At 40.8% G+C, this 15,888-nt stretch overlaps 1 protein-coding gene across 4 annotated transcripts in view; it reads right to left on the reverse strand.

Annotated features, from left to right (window-relative positions):
* The window catches only part of crtac1 (cartilage acidic protein 1), a 302,413-nt gene extending 294,932 nt beyond the window's left edge, over positions 1 to 7,481 (reverse strand). The window contains exon 1 of one of the 4 annotated variants that reach the window (XM_031905179.1): positions 7,219 to 7,481. In XM_031905179.1, coding sequence (XP_031761039.1) covers positions 7,219 to 7,248 — 30 coding nt within the window. In that variant the 5' untranslated portion in view covers positions 7,249 to 7,481. 4 annotated transcript variants of the gene reach the window in all.
* Between the last annotated feature and the right edge of the window lie 8,407 nt (positions 7,482 to 15,888).

Genomic DNA, 15,888 nt, shown 5'->3' on the forward strand with positions numbered 1-15,888 from the left:
AATGCAGCATTATATGGTTCAACATTTAATTAAAAACTCATTCTTCAATGTTAGGAATTAAGGAGGAATTGGTAAACATAGTAAGGTAACAAAATTGGACCTTGGATAGCGTGTGCCTGCACCCGGCCAGATCCAATGCTCCCGGATGCAGGCACAACTAGAAGCGTAGGGCGGTCTGTCAACTTGCGTAGGCTGACAAAGCACATTGCTGAATTGTCTAAATTGTCTAAGTTATCTTTTATATCTTGTTTGCAAATGTCTGTCCTGTTAGTAATAATGGTTAATGACTGGTTTATCCCTCCCAACAGTTTTATTGGTTAAATTAAAGAAAGGCGATTTTTTGCAGTGTGAAATCGGCACCAAAACGACATTTGATAAATGTGAAAACATAGCAAATAACACATTTCCATAAGCGTAACCTATTGAATAATAGATAAATATGCCATTAATTTGCTTTTCTATATAGAAAAGGGCAGTACAGTAGCTGTAGCTAGGGCTCATTTAATACTGTCATGTTCAGAAAGTCTTCACAATATTGTTGGTGGCCTTGCCTTAAGCTGGCCATACGTGCACCGATAAAATCGTACGAAACCTAGTTTTATACGATTTTACGGCCCTGTGTGGGCTCCAAATTAATATCCTAATAATTTTCGTACCATGGCGATCAGTTGTTTAGTTAATCTGCCAGGGAAGAAAATTTCGGTAGGGTAATATAAAATTTGTGCATGTATTGAGTATCTGACGATATCCTTAGGGACCTACAATGGAAATCACTTTCATACAATTGGTGTCTGCCAACTATTTCATGTTCAGAACATCCTCCGATTTGTTATTTTTAGGGCTTTTTCCGTACAATTTCAGTCTGAATGGTAGTTTTAGATTGTTGCATTTAAACGTAGGACCGATATTTGAAAGTTTGTCAGAGGAAGACTAAAATCTAATGTGTATGGCCCACTTTAGAAGGGAAGTAAAATCTCAGGGGCATAGCACTTTTCCCATTGACATACCATTTATTTAGTAAAGACCTGAGCGGTCTCTGAGGGAAATTCCTAGATCTACCCTTAAATTCCATACATACCTCAATAAAGAAAGTTGTAAAGTATAATTTTTGGTGAGAAGGAGTCTTCCAAGACAGACTAGGATTATGGTTGTACAGCCAGGGGCAAAAATAACAAATAGCAAGATAATAACATGGTTGCTAAATTATAAAGCTTAGGGGCAGATTTATTAACATTTTGATTTTTGTGGTTTTAGAGTTTTTTGAAACCACGACTAAACTCATTTTCACAAAAACCACAAATTGTCGAGTCATTTATAAAAAGATCATAATAGAAAATGTGTGACTGAAAAGAGACACGGGAAAAATGCAACGTTTTCGTATAGTCACCCAAACCCAAGTGTCAAAAAAATTTAACACCACAAATCATCCAGTTGGAAAAAAGACACCTGCTATTGACTTCTACATGATCTCAACAGCTTTTACAGAGAGTATTTTTTCTTTTAGATTTGTTGCAGTTTTGTCCCATAATAAATCACAAAGAAAATGTGCTTTTTTTCCACAACAAAATTGTATTTTGGTACAAAAAAATAGAAATCATGGAAAAAAACCATTAGTAAATGCCCCCTTAGAGTTGATCTGAAGGCTCACAAAGCCAGCATGCAGTTGAAATGTGACTACATATAATGGCTATCCAATGCTGAAATTAGAAATAAATCTTACAGGGTACCAGTGCTAAACAATTACATTTTTCAGTTGTTTCAAAAACACACATTTCATTTTCAATTGCTGTAAGGTGTTTGCAAGAAGCTATTCTGCACCCGTAGGTAGATAGGAACTTTTGGTAGAAACATGTGTGCTATAGTGTAGATATCCACAAAATATGCACTGCTGGTGGGGCCAGAGGACACAACTGAGAAACTTTGCTGTATCAGATATCAGTCAATTCATGTTCAACTCAATGTGCAGAAATAAAGGACCCAAACTGCCATATAAGTGTCATTGTATGGGCACAAACATGGTAGTAACAGTTATTTTATTATAAAGTACTGACCTGCCCTTGGTCTACATACTTTCAAGATAGATCTGTACCCCAGGGTTATACATATGCAATCAGACTGAAAAACTGGCACAATGCACCCATGCGCTGTATATTTTGTAGTTAAATATTCAGGGGTATTTTAGGAAGTAATACTACTTTACTACTGTGTCTTCTGTTTGACAGAGTGATTCCTGACAGCTTTATATACATCCTAGCTATACGATTACAGAATGTCACACTTAATGCTGTGAAATGCTTTATCCAACATTTGTTTTAATCTTCTTAATGCCAACACAACACATTCAGACAAGTTTTACATTGCCAACAAGATTCGCTAAGGCAAAACACAAACAGCCCTGCATGTTCTCAGTCACTTAAGATGCAGACGTTGTATTTATTTTACCAGATATATGCACAATTAGTGAAGCAGAATAAATATTAATCAGGGAACATCTAGAATGAAGAGGTGACTGCAAGACTATTTTTTGAATTGTAAATTCGGGAGATTATTAAAAAAGTATCTCATCAGCAGATGGATCTAAAAGTAAGATTCTAACTAGAAACAACAAATTGAAAATAGAATTGAAACAGAAAGATAAAGGACAAAAGAAAATGAGAGTATATTAGGAATAAATCAATTTCTTATTAACCGAAGCCAAGCAGCGTGCGATAATGTAGAATGGGCCATATAGACAATTACACAAAAACAAGCTTCTTATGCCCAACGCCTTTGGTGCGCAAGGTCACAAACTGCGTTCCGTGTTATATTGTTATCCACAAATTTGTCCTAAATCAAAGTTATTGAATGCAGAATGAGCCGAGGCGCACGGTAGCAATTCAGTGGAGAAGTACAGTATTCCAAAAAATTGACTATTATCTCTTGATGCTAGCCCCTGTCTGCCTCAAATTCAAATTAGATGTTATTTGAAAAATGTTGGTGCAACGCAGTGTTGGCCTTACAGTAGCAAGTTAAGCTAATGCAGAAAAGGAAAGGATTTAGGGAAGTTCGTACAAAATAAAGGCCCCATTGCCAGAAAGCATCCTTGCTAGAAGTACAGTATTACATACAGTCATTTCTTCATTAGGGATTAGAGATTGTTTACCTGAAGCCATCCATTTGTAAAGCCACAACTCTCTGATGTGTACAGGAGAGTTGGGAGCTATCCCCCCAATTCCCATCTCCATTTTGGTCCTAAATGCGACTGCCAGGGTTTTATGCTGTAGCAACTGACCCTTCTCTGCCATACCATTTTGCCAGTCCGTACACTGGCTTCTACTGGGCAGATGTCTAACATAATAGCCAGAACACTACTTCCTGCTTTCAGCTCTCTAACCTCTTAGTGGGGGGCCACATGGGGCATAACTATTCGGTTAGTTTGTGAGCACATAGGTCAGACTCAAATGCAAACTAACTGAACAGTTATGTCCCATATGGCCCCCCTCAAGTCACTGGTTGGCTACTGACTGCTAAAAGCTTAGAGAGCTTAAAAGGAAGTAGTGTTCTGGCCATTATGTTAGGCATCTGCCCCCTCCAGCCTTTATAGATTACATTTTTGCCAAACTAACTATATTGAAAACATTTTTTATTTTGCACAGTATCTATTTTGCCCATTTTCATTTTTACACTAAACGCTCCTTTAAAACACATTTCCTCTTCTAGAAATGCTTCCCCTCATCAGGCCTAGAGTTCCTTCAGTATATACCACATGCTAATTGCAGTGCTCGATGCCACATCTCACTTTGCTGACTTTTGATCTTGACCACTGCCACACCTTGTGTTTCACACCTCCTTCTTTTAGATGGAAAGCCTTTTTAGCAGGGACCCTTAGCAGAGATATCTCTTGTATCAGTTATTGATTGCGTGTGTGCATCTCTGTGTTCATGCTTAACTGAACTCATTATACCACTCCATTCACCCAGCTTAAAACGATGCATCTTCCCAACAGTTTTCTTATTTATACCAGGTTCTAATCATTTCATTTATAAGACACCACTTACCTAGTATTTAGGTAGACTGGGTTCCTAAAACTAGGGCTATTGCTACAAATAAGTTTCCTTTTAAAGTCTGATATACTGTTTCTGCTCACTGGGAAAATAAGCAGTGGAAAGTCAATTATTTGTCTCTCAGTCAGACCCCCCCAATCCCTCAATAAAAGAAAAAATTGGCCCACTCAGTCTGCCCATTAAATGCTAAGGAGTTTGAATGTTCTCCCCATGCTTGCATTGCTTTTCTTCCACACTTAAAACATACAGGCAGGGATACCGATTCCTGATAAAATGCTGTATGTGAACATGATAGATTGTAAGCTCCACTGGGGCAGGTAGTGATATATATATCCTGATTATTATATACTCTCTGTATAAATAAAAAAGATAATAATGCATGTTTGACTTTCTTTGCTGGACTGCCAGAAGGCTGTCCCTTGTATGTTTGGCCATGCAAACAAGTGTGCCTCTGAGCGTTACTTCTTCATTTTTTGTCTCTCCAACTTCATGCTGTGTTCCCTGATTCACAGCCCTCTTCTCCAGCTGTAAATGTTTCCCCACTGAACCCTGTAAATTTCCCTGGCATATTTAAATGGTTCTATCAGATCCCCCACAACCTTTTTCTCTTAAAAACTGTACATATTATGTTGTTGCAAATCATGAAGGTAATACAGTACACAGAAGCTAGACAAATGTTAGCCTTCCAAACAAATTTGTTATGTCACCTTAAATACACAATTTCTATAATGAGATGGAGCCACTGCTAAAGCTGCGGAGTGTAACAGTTTTTAAATTTACTGGAAACAAAGGCAAATAAAGTAGGCTCTCTGTACAAAGCATTCCCATCAAATATTTACCTTCTGCTGTTAAGCTAAGCCATTAAAAAAGCCATTTCTCGTGTGGGGATCACAAGCTCTTTCTAATGGATCACGCAGGTCTTGGCTGCTGCATGAATATGTGCGTTAGGCAAAGGCAGATACATATATTTATATACATATATACTAACGTGTGATATTATCCCAATGGCGTGGCTGTGTATAAAGCATAGCATAGTAATAATATTGGGATTTGATTTAAAATGTATATAAGTGCAACAACCTACACATCATTGCACAACTGCAACCAAAATACCCTAAAACTTTCCATCTTTTGTCTCATGCACCATGCACCATCCTTAGTGACACTGCAGTATCAAACAGTGAAGCTTGGGGATCGTACAAAGGCAAAAAAAAAAAAAAAATAGGAGAGAGGAAAGAAATGTGCCATTTCCAGCCTTCATAAGGACAGATTCAAGAATCATCTCATTCCGAGGACATCAATTACTGAAAGTAAATATTAGCACAGACTGAAGTGGATATGTTTGTGCAGTCTCACAACTCACTCGTGGGGGTGCGTTAAAGTGATCACAGGCAGATTTTGACCACAGAAATCAAGGGTTAACATTGTATAAAATGACTAATTCTACATATATCAACAGTAATGCAAATCATATACATATTTGAACCTCACATTTCACTATTAACTGATATAAGATAATGTGGCAATAAATGTGAATTCAGTGAATCTCTCTCTCTCTCTCTCTCTCTCTCTCTATATATATATATATATATAAATATATGTATATATATATATATATGTATATACATGGCTAAAAGGGTACATTGCAAAAAAAATAACCTTTTTAAACACACCTTAATAAAAGCTAAGGTTTAATTCACTAATACAGAGGTGCTGAATGCATTGCACTAGAATTAATTAAAAGTTGAATACACAGGTAGTGGGGGTGCAGGGTCTCATCCTTAAATCAAAGTGAAGATTTTACCTTTACAATGAGAGTCCTTGCGTGGCCTGAGCACAGCATAAAACAAAACCACATTGGATAAATACAACTGAAGGATGGACACCCCATCAGATGATTATTCTGCACTTCATTATCTCCACCGGTCATACCAATATTTTCTTTAAAGTAACCTCTGCCACTGCGTGACAGCTCAGCAGCAAGGAATAGGAACACCAGGGATGTGTTATTGGTGCTGCTCTTCTTATCTAGCTTGGCAGCATCATCTGAGAACTTTTAATAACATTACCGGAGTCCTGAGGTGCCGTGCAGTGGGGAGGCAGGCACTTAACTGCAATAAGTCTACCTATAATCTACAGCAGATAAGCTGCTTACAGATCCATGATAGCCTGGCAGCCCCTGCAATTATCCCAACAATTCCTTATTGTTGTTATTATTATTGTTTATATATATACATAAAGCTCAGACTATACCCCTATTGCGCTTACAAGTGGGAGAAATCAAAAAACAAACAACATTTATAGATTTTAAAAGTAACAAGGACCCAAAGATATTACAATGTCAACATTCTAATTCTTTATTCATCGGAAACATACAGAACCTAAATAAATCCCAGCGTCTTCTCATATCCCTGCACGGTGCTATTTACACAAGTCTAGACAGAGAAACACTCTTGTTACCTTCACCCACAGGAGACGTGCATGTATAGCCTATCCTCAATGTGTCTTATTCTTGAACTTACAATAGCCATGAATCTTATTTTACATTAAATGTGAATTTCATTTGCCATGGGGCAAAATCACCTAAAATATGTAATGTTATTATACAGATGGGGGTGAAGGCAGGTGCTACCATGTAATCATGTATAATAAGTCCTTGCATCAATATGCTGGGCAGATGGTCCCCTAGTGCAGAAGAACCACTACATTGCCCTCAGTATGCTCAGTATGCTCCTTGCCATACATCATCAGCACCACTGTGTCTCAGCTTGGCAACAATGCCCACATGTATCACTGGACCAGAAGCAGCAGCAGTAACCTTGCTACTAACAGAACCCATACAAACTCAAACAACAGGAACACTCTTACACTTACTGTATATATGTGTGTCTGTGTATATTTATAAATAAATAAATATATATACATATATATATATATATATATATACTCTATTTGTATATACATATATATATATATATATATACATATATATATATATATATATATATATATATATATATATATTGCAATAGCTATAGAATGGCCCATACATATATATACATATATAATGCACCCCCTCACACTGCCTTTATTAGAAATTCATGAAGTGATTCCGCCTGCCTGGAATGAGGTTTCTGTGGCTCTGGAAGCGATAGCAAAAAAGCAGGGTACTTACAGGGACAAAGAAATCAGCAGGCAGCATCATTCCACACAGTTTCTTGCTAAAGAGTTCACAAGTTTCCACAAAGCTTGGACCAATCCTTCCCCTTCCCCGGCTTTATACAACTCTAGCAGCGCTGCCAGGCTTATGTAAAGTCTTGTGTAACCATCGGGCCAATCAAACCGGCAACATGCAAATAGACGGACGGTCGCAACCAATAGTGAGAAGGGAAGGGGTGGCCTTGTCGCTGCACAGTGATTTACAACTGGAAATTGCAGGGGAATCTCAGATAGCAGAAAGCAGATCAATAGGAAAGAGAAATATTCCAGCCTTTATTTTCCTTCAGTCCCTTATTGTCCATGTAAAGGCACTGGGCACCTACACATGGCTAGCACCTGGGCACCCACCTCCTCTCCCTGGGATTGTGCAGTGGAATGAAGGTTTTGCGGCTGTCCGGCTGTGCTGGGAAGGGATAGGGATTAGGCATGGCAAGGCATTAGGGAGGGAGGGAGTAGGATCGGGAAGAAGGGGGGAAAGGGAGACTGGGGGTGTTTATGAATGTTTTCTCATCATAAGGATGCGGTGAGGTGTAACATTCTACTGGAGAGCTGTACCCGCTACACACAGGCTTGGGAAGTGCAGCTCTAACCTTCCCTATGGATTCTACTATATAAATATATATACGCCTGTATACCTATAGGTATCTTATGCCAAATTCCCTTGGCATCTGCAGTCACTCTGCTTTACTGCGCTGCCATAATGTTATAGCAAGTGAGGGAAGAAAGGCAATTGCAGAGGAGTGTGCACGGCATATATTAATATAAAGTAGCCCCCAGTAATTAACCTCTCTGTGTCTGAGGGGGAAACAAGTCCTGTTCATGTGTTAGTTCATCCTGTAGCGCTGTGGTACTGAGGCAAGCCCATAACCTTTCAGTTTTGTCCCAGGCCAATACCTGCAGCAATTTGGCTGGCTCTTTAATAACAAGGGACGTTTTCAGATCTACATATAAACGCACGTCTAAAACCTTCCCTTAGACTTGCATTGTAACTGCCCTGAGATGCAATTTCCATGCAGCTATTGCCTGACAACACATCTGGGGCATAGAGAATTCAGATAGGGTTAATTTCTATGTTACAAGCTTCATGTGAAAAGCATAGCCAGACATATCCCCCCCCCCCCCCACCACCACCTTCCACTCAGCTACACAGACACCATATTCATCATCTATATTTAATATTGAGTGATGTTTGGGATCTGTGGTAAGTTGCACAGGCTGTCAGATCAGATGCGCAGGAGATAAAATATGACCCCCTGCTATTTGTCTCTCCAGGGGGGATAGGGATAGTAGGAAAGAAGTCAATATGGGACATGACCTTGGCCAAAGGTTACTACAATGAGGCATTACTACTGAAATCAGATTACAATTTCACATAAATACTATACATTATATTTACACTGGCACCAAACTATATTGTACTGTTCAATTATAAAGTCAATTATTTTGTAATAGAAAAAGCAACCGCTTCTGTAGTTTATAAGGAACACACCGAATGTCAAGTTTAACAATACACAAGTTACAGGGGCTTTGTACCCTTCTTTAGTGTGGCATAGGCAGTAGAATTGAATTCCAAGGCAAATTGCAGTTGTTTTTCATATTGTTATGGTTTTTTGAAATGTTTACAATTTTTTGATGTGTATTTTAGACTCTTTATCTGGTTGCTAGGGGTGCTAAGAAAATAGCAACCAAGAAGCAGTTTTGGAACCAAAATGGAAGATGGCGAGTAGAGGGTCTGAAATATAGAAAACAAATGAATATAAGAAATAAAATTTTTAGCAAGCTAATAAAAGCTTCAGGGTCTATCAGTTTTTTTTTTTGCTTGTTGGGGTCAGTGACCCCAGACACTGAAATGACATTTACCTACAGTCTGGCAAGAGGCAGAGTGGAAAGTCTAACATTTCAAATCCTAATAATAAAGACCAATTAAAAAGTTGCTTAGAACAGGCCCATGTATAACTTCTCTTCCCCTATAATGTAGGGCCTATATACACACAGATCTTCCTTCTGAGAAAGGCTGCAATGTAATAATCTCTTTTGACACTGATATCAAGAGCTGCTGCCACTGCATTGCTCATAATTCTGGGTTCCAAGGTCAACATCTTTCAGATGTTGCAAATGGACTACATGTCCCATAATGCACTGTTTACCACCAGAGAACATAGAGTAGTTAGAAATTACAGTAAGCGTTTGTTGCTGCCATCACATAAGTCATAACACTGCACTGTAGTCTCATCGATGATGTGTAAAAAAAGACTACATTTCCCATAATGCACTGTTTGGTATATTATGGATGATTTCAATGTGTTTTTATTTTCCAAAACAGTTACTTGGACATAATAAAAGATAATGTGTTCCTTATAAAAATGTGGGATGCCATCAAGCCTACAGAATATATATTACTGAATGAAAGTCAGCCTGGATTTACATGGGTAAATGCACTGAGCCCTGGAATCACTTAAACAAAGCATTATTTCCAGCCTGGCATTGAGCCTTTTTTAGGCAGATTGAGTCTGTGATGCCTGCCCACTGATCGAGGAATCTCAGCACCACCTGCTGATCCCACGCCACAAGGATCACATTATTGTTACCCTGGCAACCTAATTAGTGGTAAACGTCACCAAGGAAGGAATCAAAAGGTATTTGGATCTCATACCCAAAGGTGTGCACCCACGTCTCAATAGCATGCAGTGCTCCATGTCACAAGTCGTGGTTTCTGGAGGTCTTGGGATATGTTTTATTGTAGAGCGTTACCTTAAAAGGGTTGTTCAGATTTAAGTTAACTTTTAGTATGTATGTATAGAATGGCAGATTTTAAGCAACTTTTCAATTGGTCTTCATTTTTTTTTTGTTTGTTTTTGAAGAATTTGCTTTCTTCTGGCTCCAGCTTTCAGGTGGGGATCACTGACCACAGCAGCCAAAAAACTATTGCTCTATGTATGTATGTACATACCCCCCAACTGTCCCGCTTTAAGCGGGACAGTCCCGCTTTCTATAACTCGTCCCGCTGTCCCGGATAGTTCCCTGAATGTCCCGCATTTTCGTAATAGAGTACAGAAATGCGGGACATTCATAGAAGGATCCGTGACAGTGGGACGAGCGCGCCGGCTGCTTCTCTCCTGTGGCTCCTTCGCCGGTGGTCCCTGGCCCTTTTATAAGGTTGCGCCCGTGCGTAATGATGTCACATGTACACACAGGGTGCAACCTTATAAAAGGGCCAGGGACCGCCGGCGAAGGAGCCACAGGAGAGAAGCAGCGCAAGGAGTCGGAGCGCGTATGGGGGCTCTGTGTTTGGGGGGGCTCTGTGTTTGGGGGGGCCTCTGTGTATGGGGGGGGGCCTCTGTGTATGGGGGGGCCTCTGGGTTTGGGGGGCCTCTGTATTTGGGGGGCTCTGTGTATGGGGGGCTCTGTGTATGGGGGGGCTCTGTGTTTGGGGGGGCTCTGTGTATGGGGGGGCACTGTGTATGGGGGGGCACTGTGTATGGGGGGCCTCTGTGTTTGGGGGGCCTCTGTGTATGGGGGGGCACTGTGTATGGGGGGGCACTGTGTATGGGGGGGCACTGTGTATGGGGGGGCACTGTGTATGGGGGGGCACTGTGTATGGGGGGCCCTCTGTGTATGGGGGGCCTCTGTGTTTGGGGGGCCTCTGTGTATGGAGGGCCTCTGTGTTTGGGGGGCCTCTGTGTATGGGGGGGCACTGTGTATAAAGGGTACTGTATATAAAGGGTACTGTGTATGGGGGGTACTGTACATGGGGGGGCTCTGTGTATGAAGGGCACTGTGTATGGGGGGTACTGTACATGGGGGGGCTCTGTGTATGAAGGGCACTGTGTATGGGGGGGCTCTGTGGGCTTCCTTAGGTAGTACAGTATGAGGGTATAGCACATTTGCATCCGATCCCGCCATTTCAACTATATAAAAGGAGTATTTTTAGAAAAAAATGGGGTGTGTTAATTGGGGCGTGGTCACAAAAGTGGGCGTGGCCAAAAAATTTGCCGCACTGCGTGCGCCAAGTCTTTTTGTCCCTCTTTTTATTTTTCAAATGTTGGGAGGTATGTATGTATGTATGTATAACTTTATTTATAAAGCGCCACAAGGGTACGCAGCGCTGTATAGTCTTACAGAATACAAAATTACACACAGGGAGGACAAGTGATATAATAAATAAATACAATAAATACATATATGTATATATATATATATATATATATATATAAGTGCCATGTGGTATGAGACACAGTAGGAAGGAGGTCCCTGCCCCGTAGAGCTTACAATCTATAAGGCTATAATTGTATTATTATTGTTACTTTGTATTGCTTATCTTTCTATACAAGCCCTCTGCTAATCGTATACCAGTCTCTCTTTTAGGGCTCTGGCACATGGGGAGGTTAGTCGCCCACGCCCTTCGTCAAATCGGCGAAGTTGCCTCGCGAGGCGATTTGCCGAAATCGCGCTGCCACGTGTGCCATCCCACCGGCAACTTACATTTTCGCCGGTGGGATGGCAACTGATGGCAAGTTGGGGAGATTAGTCGCCCGCGAACAGGGAGATTTGTCGCGGGCGACTAATCTCCCCGTGTGCCAGAGCCCTTAAGCCTCTCCCTGGTAAAAGGTAAATAATTTAAAAAAAAACACAAAGAAGAAAAAATGAAGACCAATTGCAAATTGTACAAGGTGTACAACCCCTTTAAGAATCCACCTCTATAGTTGCTGGAACACAGCAGCAATCATGTTTAACTATTAAACTGGACGTTTATGTCCTCTTTAAATATATAATGTGATATTGGTCATTGTCTGGAATTTGTTTCCAATACCCCCTTTGAGAACATGCAGGCAGGCAAATTGGCAGGTTAAAATTGCCTACAATATGTGGATATTTGTTAGATCCCTTAGACTTTAAGCTTCATGGGGCACTGATGTAAATGAAATATATTCTATGTAAAATACTGCAGAATAAGTTGGTGCTATATTAATAAAACATACTAATAAACAGAATATGTTTTTTACATAACTGGAAGATATAATTTACAATTTAAACTCATGGGCACAATGACTCCACTGAATGTTCTGTGCGCACAATAAACTCCACACTTTACTGTTTAATAGGAAAAATGGAAGATGAATACTTATATTAAAGAGAGTGCATTTCCTTAACACTGATGATACATTATCATTAGCATGACCACCATGAGCCCACCTTTACTTGACTCAACCATAGATGTTATGGACCATTCAGCATCAGGCTAATAAATCCCCATGAAATGGGTAGCCCCATTTAGAATATAGTCTAAATGATAAAGAATGATTAAATGAAACTAAAATCAAACTTCAGGGACAGTCTACTTCTGATGTCATGGATCCCAGCATCTGGATAACATTTCAATTTATGGATGGAGAAAGGTAGAATTAAAGGAGAAATGTCTCAAAAAAAAAAATTTAATGAGCTTAAAATTTCTATCAAGCTACTCTTTAATATCCACCTCTCAGCAATCTGTTTCTCATTAGTCTCTCTTCATGCAGGAGTCGCAGTCAGAGTTTGATTTACGACCACATGCACAGTTGCAGTAATGCAATTTCCCCACACGCTAGACCTTATTCATTAATATTTGCGTCAACATGTGCTCTTTGCCGTTCTTGCAGTGCTTGGCACTGATCAGTCTTCCCCACCTCTTGTGAATTAAGTGCAGTTACATCTATTGATAGAGGAGAACCCTGGAACTACCACCACCAATGGAGCAGGTGGTAGCTCCAGGGTTTCCTGCGCAATCAGGCGCATGAATCACTCTCAGTCTATACACTGGAGATAACACCAAACTTGGAAAACCTTCTGGTTGCTCAATTGCGTTAATATTGAAGCATTGCCCACAATTGCACCAGGCGCAACTAGTCCTGGCAAGCGCAGCAACGCTGGAATTGTGAGGAAATAATTTGTAAATGAGCCATCTAGTAAAGTGATCCCCAACCAGTGGCTCAGAAACAACACGTTGCTCACCACCCTCGTTGATTTTGTCCCAGTGGCTTCAAAGTAGGTGCCAATTTTGAAATTTCTGGTATAGAAGCACAGAGACACAGTTTCACAACTTTCTTCAGGCCAGAAGTCCACATGGGGCTACCAAATAGCCAATCACAGTCCTCATTTGGCATCCCCAAAGAAAGTTTTCCATGCTTATCTGGCTTACCAAAACTTTTTACATCTGAGTGTGGCTCACAAGTAAAAAAGGTGGGGGATCCTTGTTCTAATATAGAGCAATTACTTTCTGGGTTCTAACGTTTTTTCCTCAGACCTGAGCCGTCTCATATTCAGACTCTAGCAGGTTTACATGCTTAACCACAAAGTCACAGTGACACAGTGTTGATGAGGATAACTGCACTACTCAGGTGCAAGTCCCGTGGCCCATGGGCAAAATTCTGGAGGTTTGTGTATGCATTTCAGTAGTATATGTTGTGTCTCCTGGTCTTTGTGTTCGTGTCTTTACTATTGTTTTTATTATGGTTGATATTGTTGCTACTATATAAACATGTAGGCTGCTATTTAAAGGGAAAGTAACACAAAAATGTAACTCTAAATATATCCCTTTTAAATACTTTTATTAAAGTATGTATCGTTAAATATACTGCAATATTAAATATTTGAAGAAAATACCTAACCACTGTTTTAAAGGGCCAAGCTTGAAAAGGCGATCTGTCGACTGCTTGACTTTAGGGTTAATCTGGAAGATAATTTGCTGCATTGTTTAGAGTCTTCAGAGTCCGTCCTGTAAGTGATTTATACTATTGAAATTTTGCTATGATGTATTTGCTAATAAAAGTATTTATAGAGGATATTTTGAATGTAAAATTGTTGCGCTAACCACATTTACAAACCATCACCACTATAGGATGAAGAATGCACAAAGAAATGTTTTATTGATGTTGAATGTATATATTGGGTTGTCCAACATCTTGGAATAAAATGTATTTATTTATAGGGAAAACTGGACCTCAGCAGCCAGTTAGTTGCTAAAATTCCAAAACAGAAAGCTTCTGAACAAAGAGCCAGACTGGGAGGGAGCCACACAGGGTGTGCTGTATAATAGCCCCCCTGCCCAGCCTCTCATACCTATTAAGCTGTGCCAAACTAATGGGGGTCAGGTAGTGAGTGCATGAGAGGGAGCACAAATCACAAACTATAAAAGATGAATACCAACTACAAATTCATACTAACAGTTCAATTCAAAGGTTGGGGTCACTGAGCCCAGCAGCTAAAAAACTATTGTTCTGTGAGGCTACAATTACATTGTTATTGTTAGTTTTTATTTGTATTCAGACCCTCCCCTATTCATATTCCAGTTTCTCATTTGAATCACTGCCTGGTTGCTAGGGTAATTTGATCCTTAGCAACCATATAGCTGCTAAGATTCCAAACTGGAAAGTTACTTAATATAAAGCTACATAATTAAAAAAAAAACCACAAAAATAAAAATGAAGACCAATTGCAAATTGATTCAGAATATTACTCAATTGCCTACTAAAAGCTAATTGCAACCCCTCCTTTAACATTAATCCCAAAATAAGTTCTGATCTAAATAAATCCAGTTCTCAACAAGATGAGCCAATGAAACAACACTTAATCCACAGTCGCACCATTGGTTGAATTAGCACACGTTTCTACATGTGAGCAGTAACGCCACGTCAAGGCTTCAACCCTGTTACTGGCATTCACACACCTTTCCCTCCGGGTGTAACGCCTCAGGGGAGAGCCAATGGGAATAATTTGCCATTGGCTCCACTCAGTGAGATGGAATTTCACTTATAACAGAAAACATGACAAACGTGACACAAACAAGGACAACACAAGTCTATGAGTCCCACCCTTTGCTCATTTAACTTTAACTGATTTAACTAAACTTCCAGGCGAAGGTAAAAAAAACCCATCTGAAGCGGCTGCCAATTTGCCTCAGACAGGGAAAAAACCCTTGGCCTGGAAAAACTATAGAACTCTATACATAACTAACAGGGTATGGGTTATATCAGGGGAGGGCAAACTTTTTGGCTCAGGGGCCACATTGACTTACAGACGGCCCGGGCCGGACCAGCGCTACGCCCAGGGCTGCCATTAGAAATCACAGGGCCTCTCAGCTCCCACCCAGCATCCTGCAGCACCCCAGCATCCTTCAGCTCACCCCCAGCATCCTCCAGCTCCCCCCTCAGCATCCCACCCAGCATCCTTCAGCTCTATTCCTCAGCATCCTGCAGTTCCCCCCAGCATCCTTCAGCTCCCACCCAGCATCCTGCAGTTCTCCCCAGCGTCCTTCCCATCCTCCTCCTCAACATCCTCCCACCAGCTCCCCCCCCCCCCCCCACAGCGACCTACAGCTTCCTTTGGCTCCATCCTCCAGCGACCTCCTGCTTCCTTCGGCTGTGTCAGTCCCTCGGCTCCTGCTGCATCTGAAGTTTTATATGGTTGCGCCCCGTGCGTTCTGACGTCACGCTCACGCACGGGGCGCAACCAATCAGGCGTCGGCGGGCCGGATTAAAAAGGCAAACGGGCCGGATGTGGCCCGCGGGCCGTAGTTTGCCCACCCCTGGGTTATATAGACATGATGTGCAGGAAGGCAAAGCAGGCTGGGATCTTAGTATCTGCTCGCCTT

Source organism: Xenopus tropicalis, chromosome 7 (genome assembly GCF_000004195.4).
Source record: "Xenopus tropicalis strain Nigerian chromosome 7, UCB_Xtro_10.0, whole genome shotgun sequence".
In the NCBI taxonomy this organism is placed as follows: Eukaryota; Metazoa; Chordata; class Amphibia; order Anura; family Pipidae; genus Xenopus; species Xenopus tropicalis.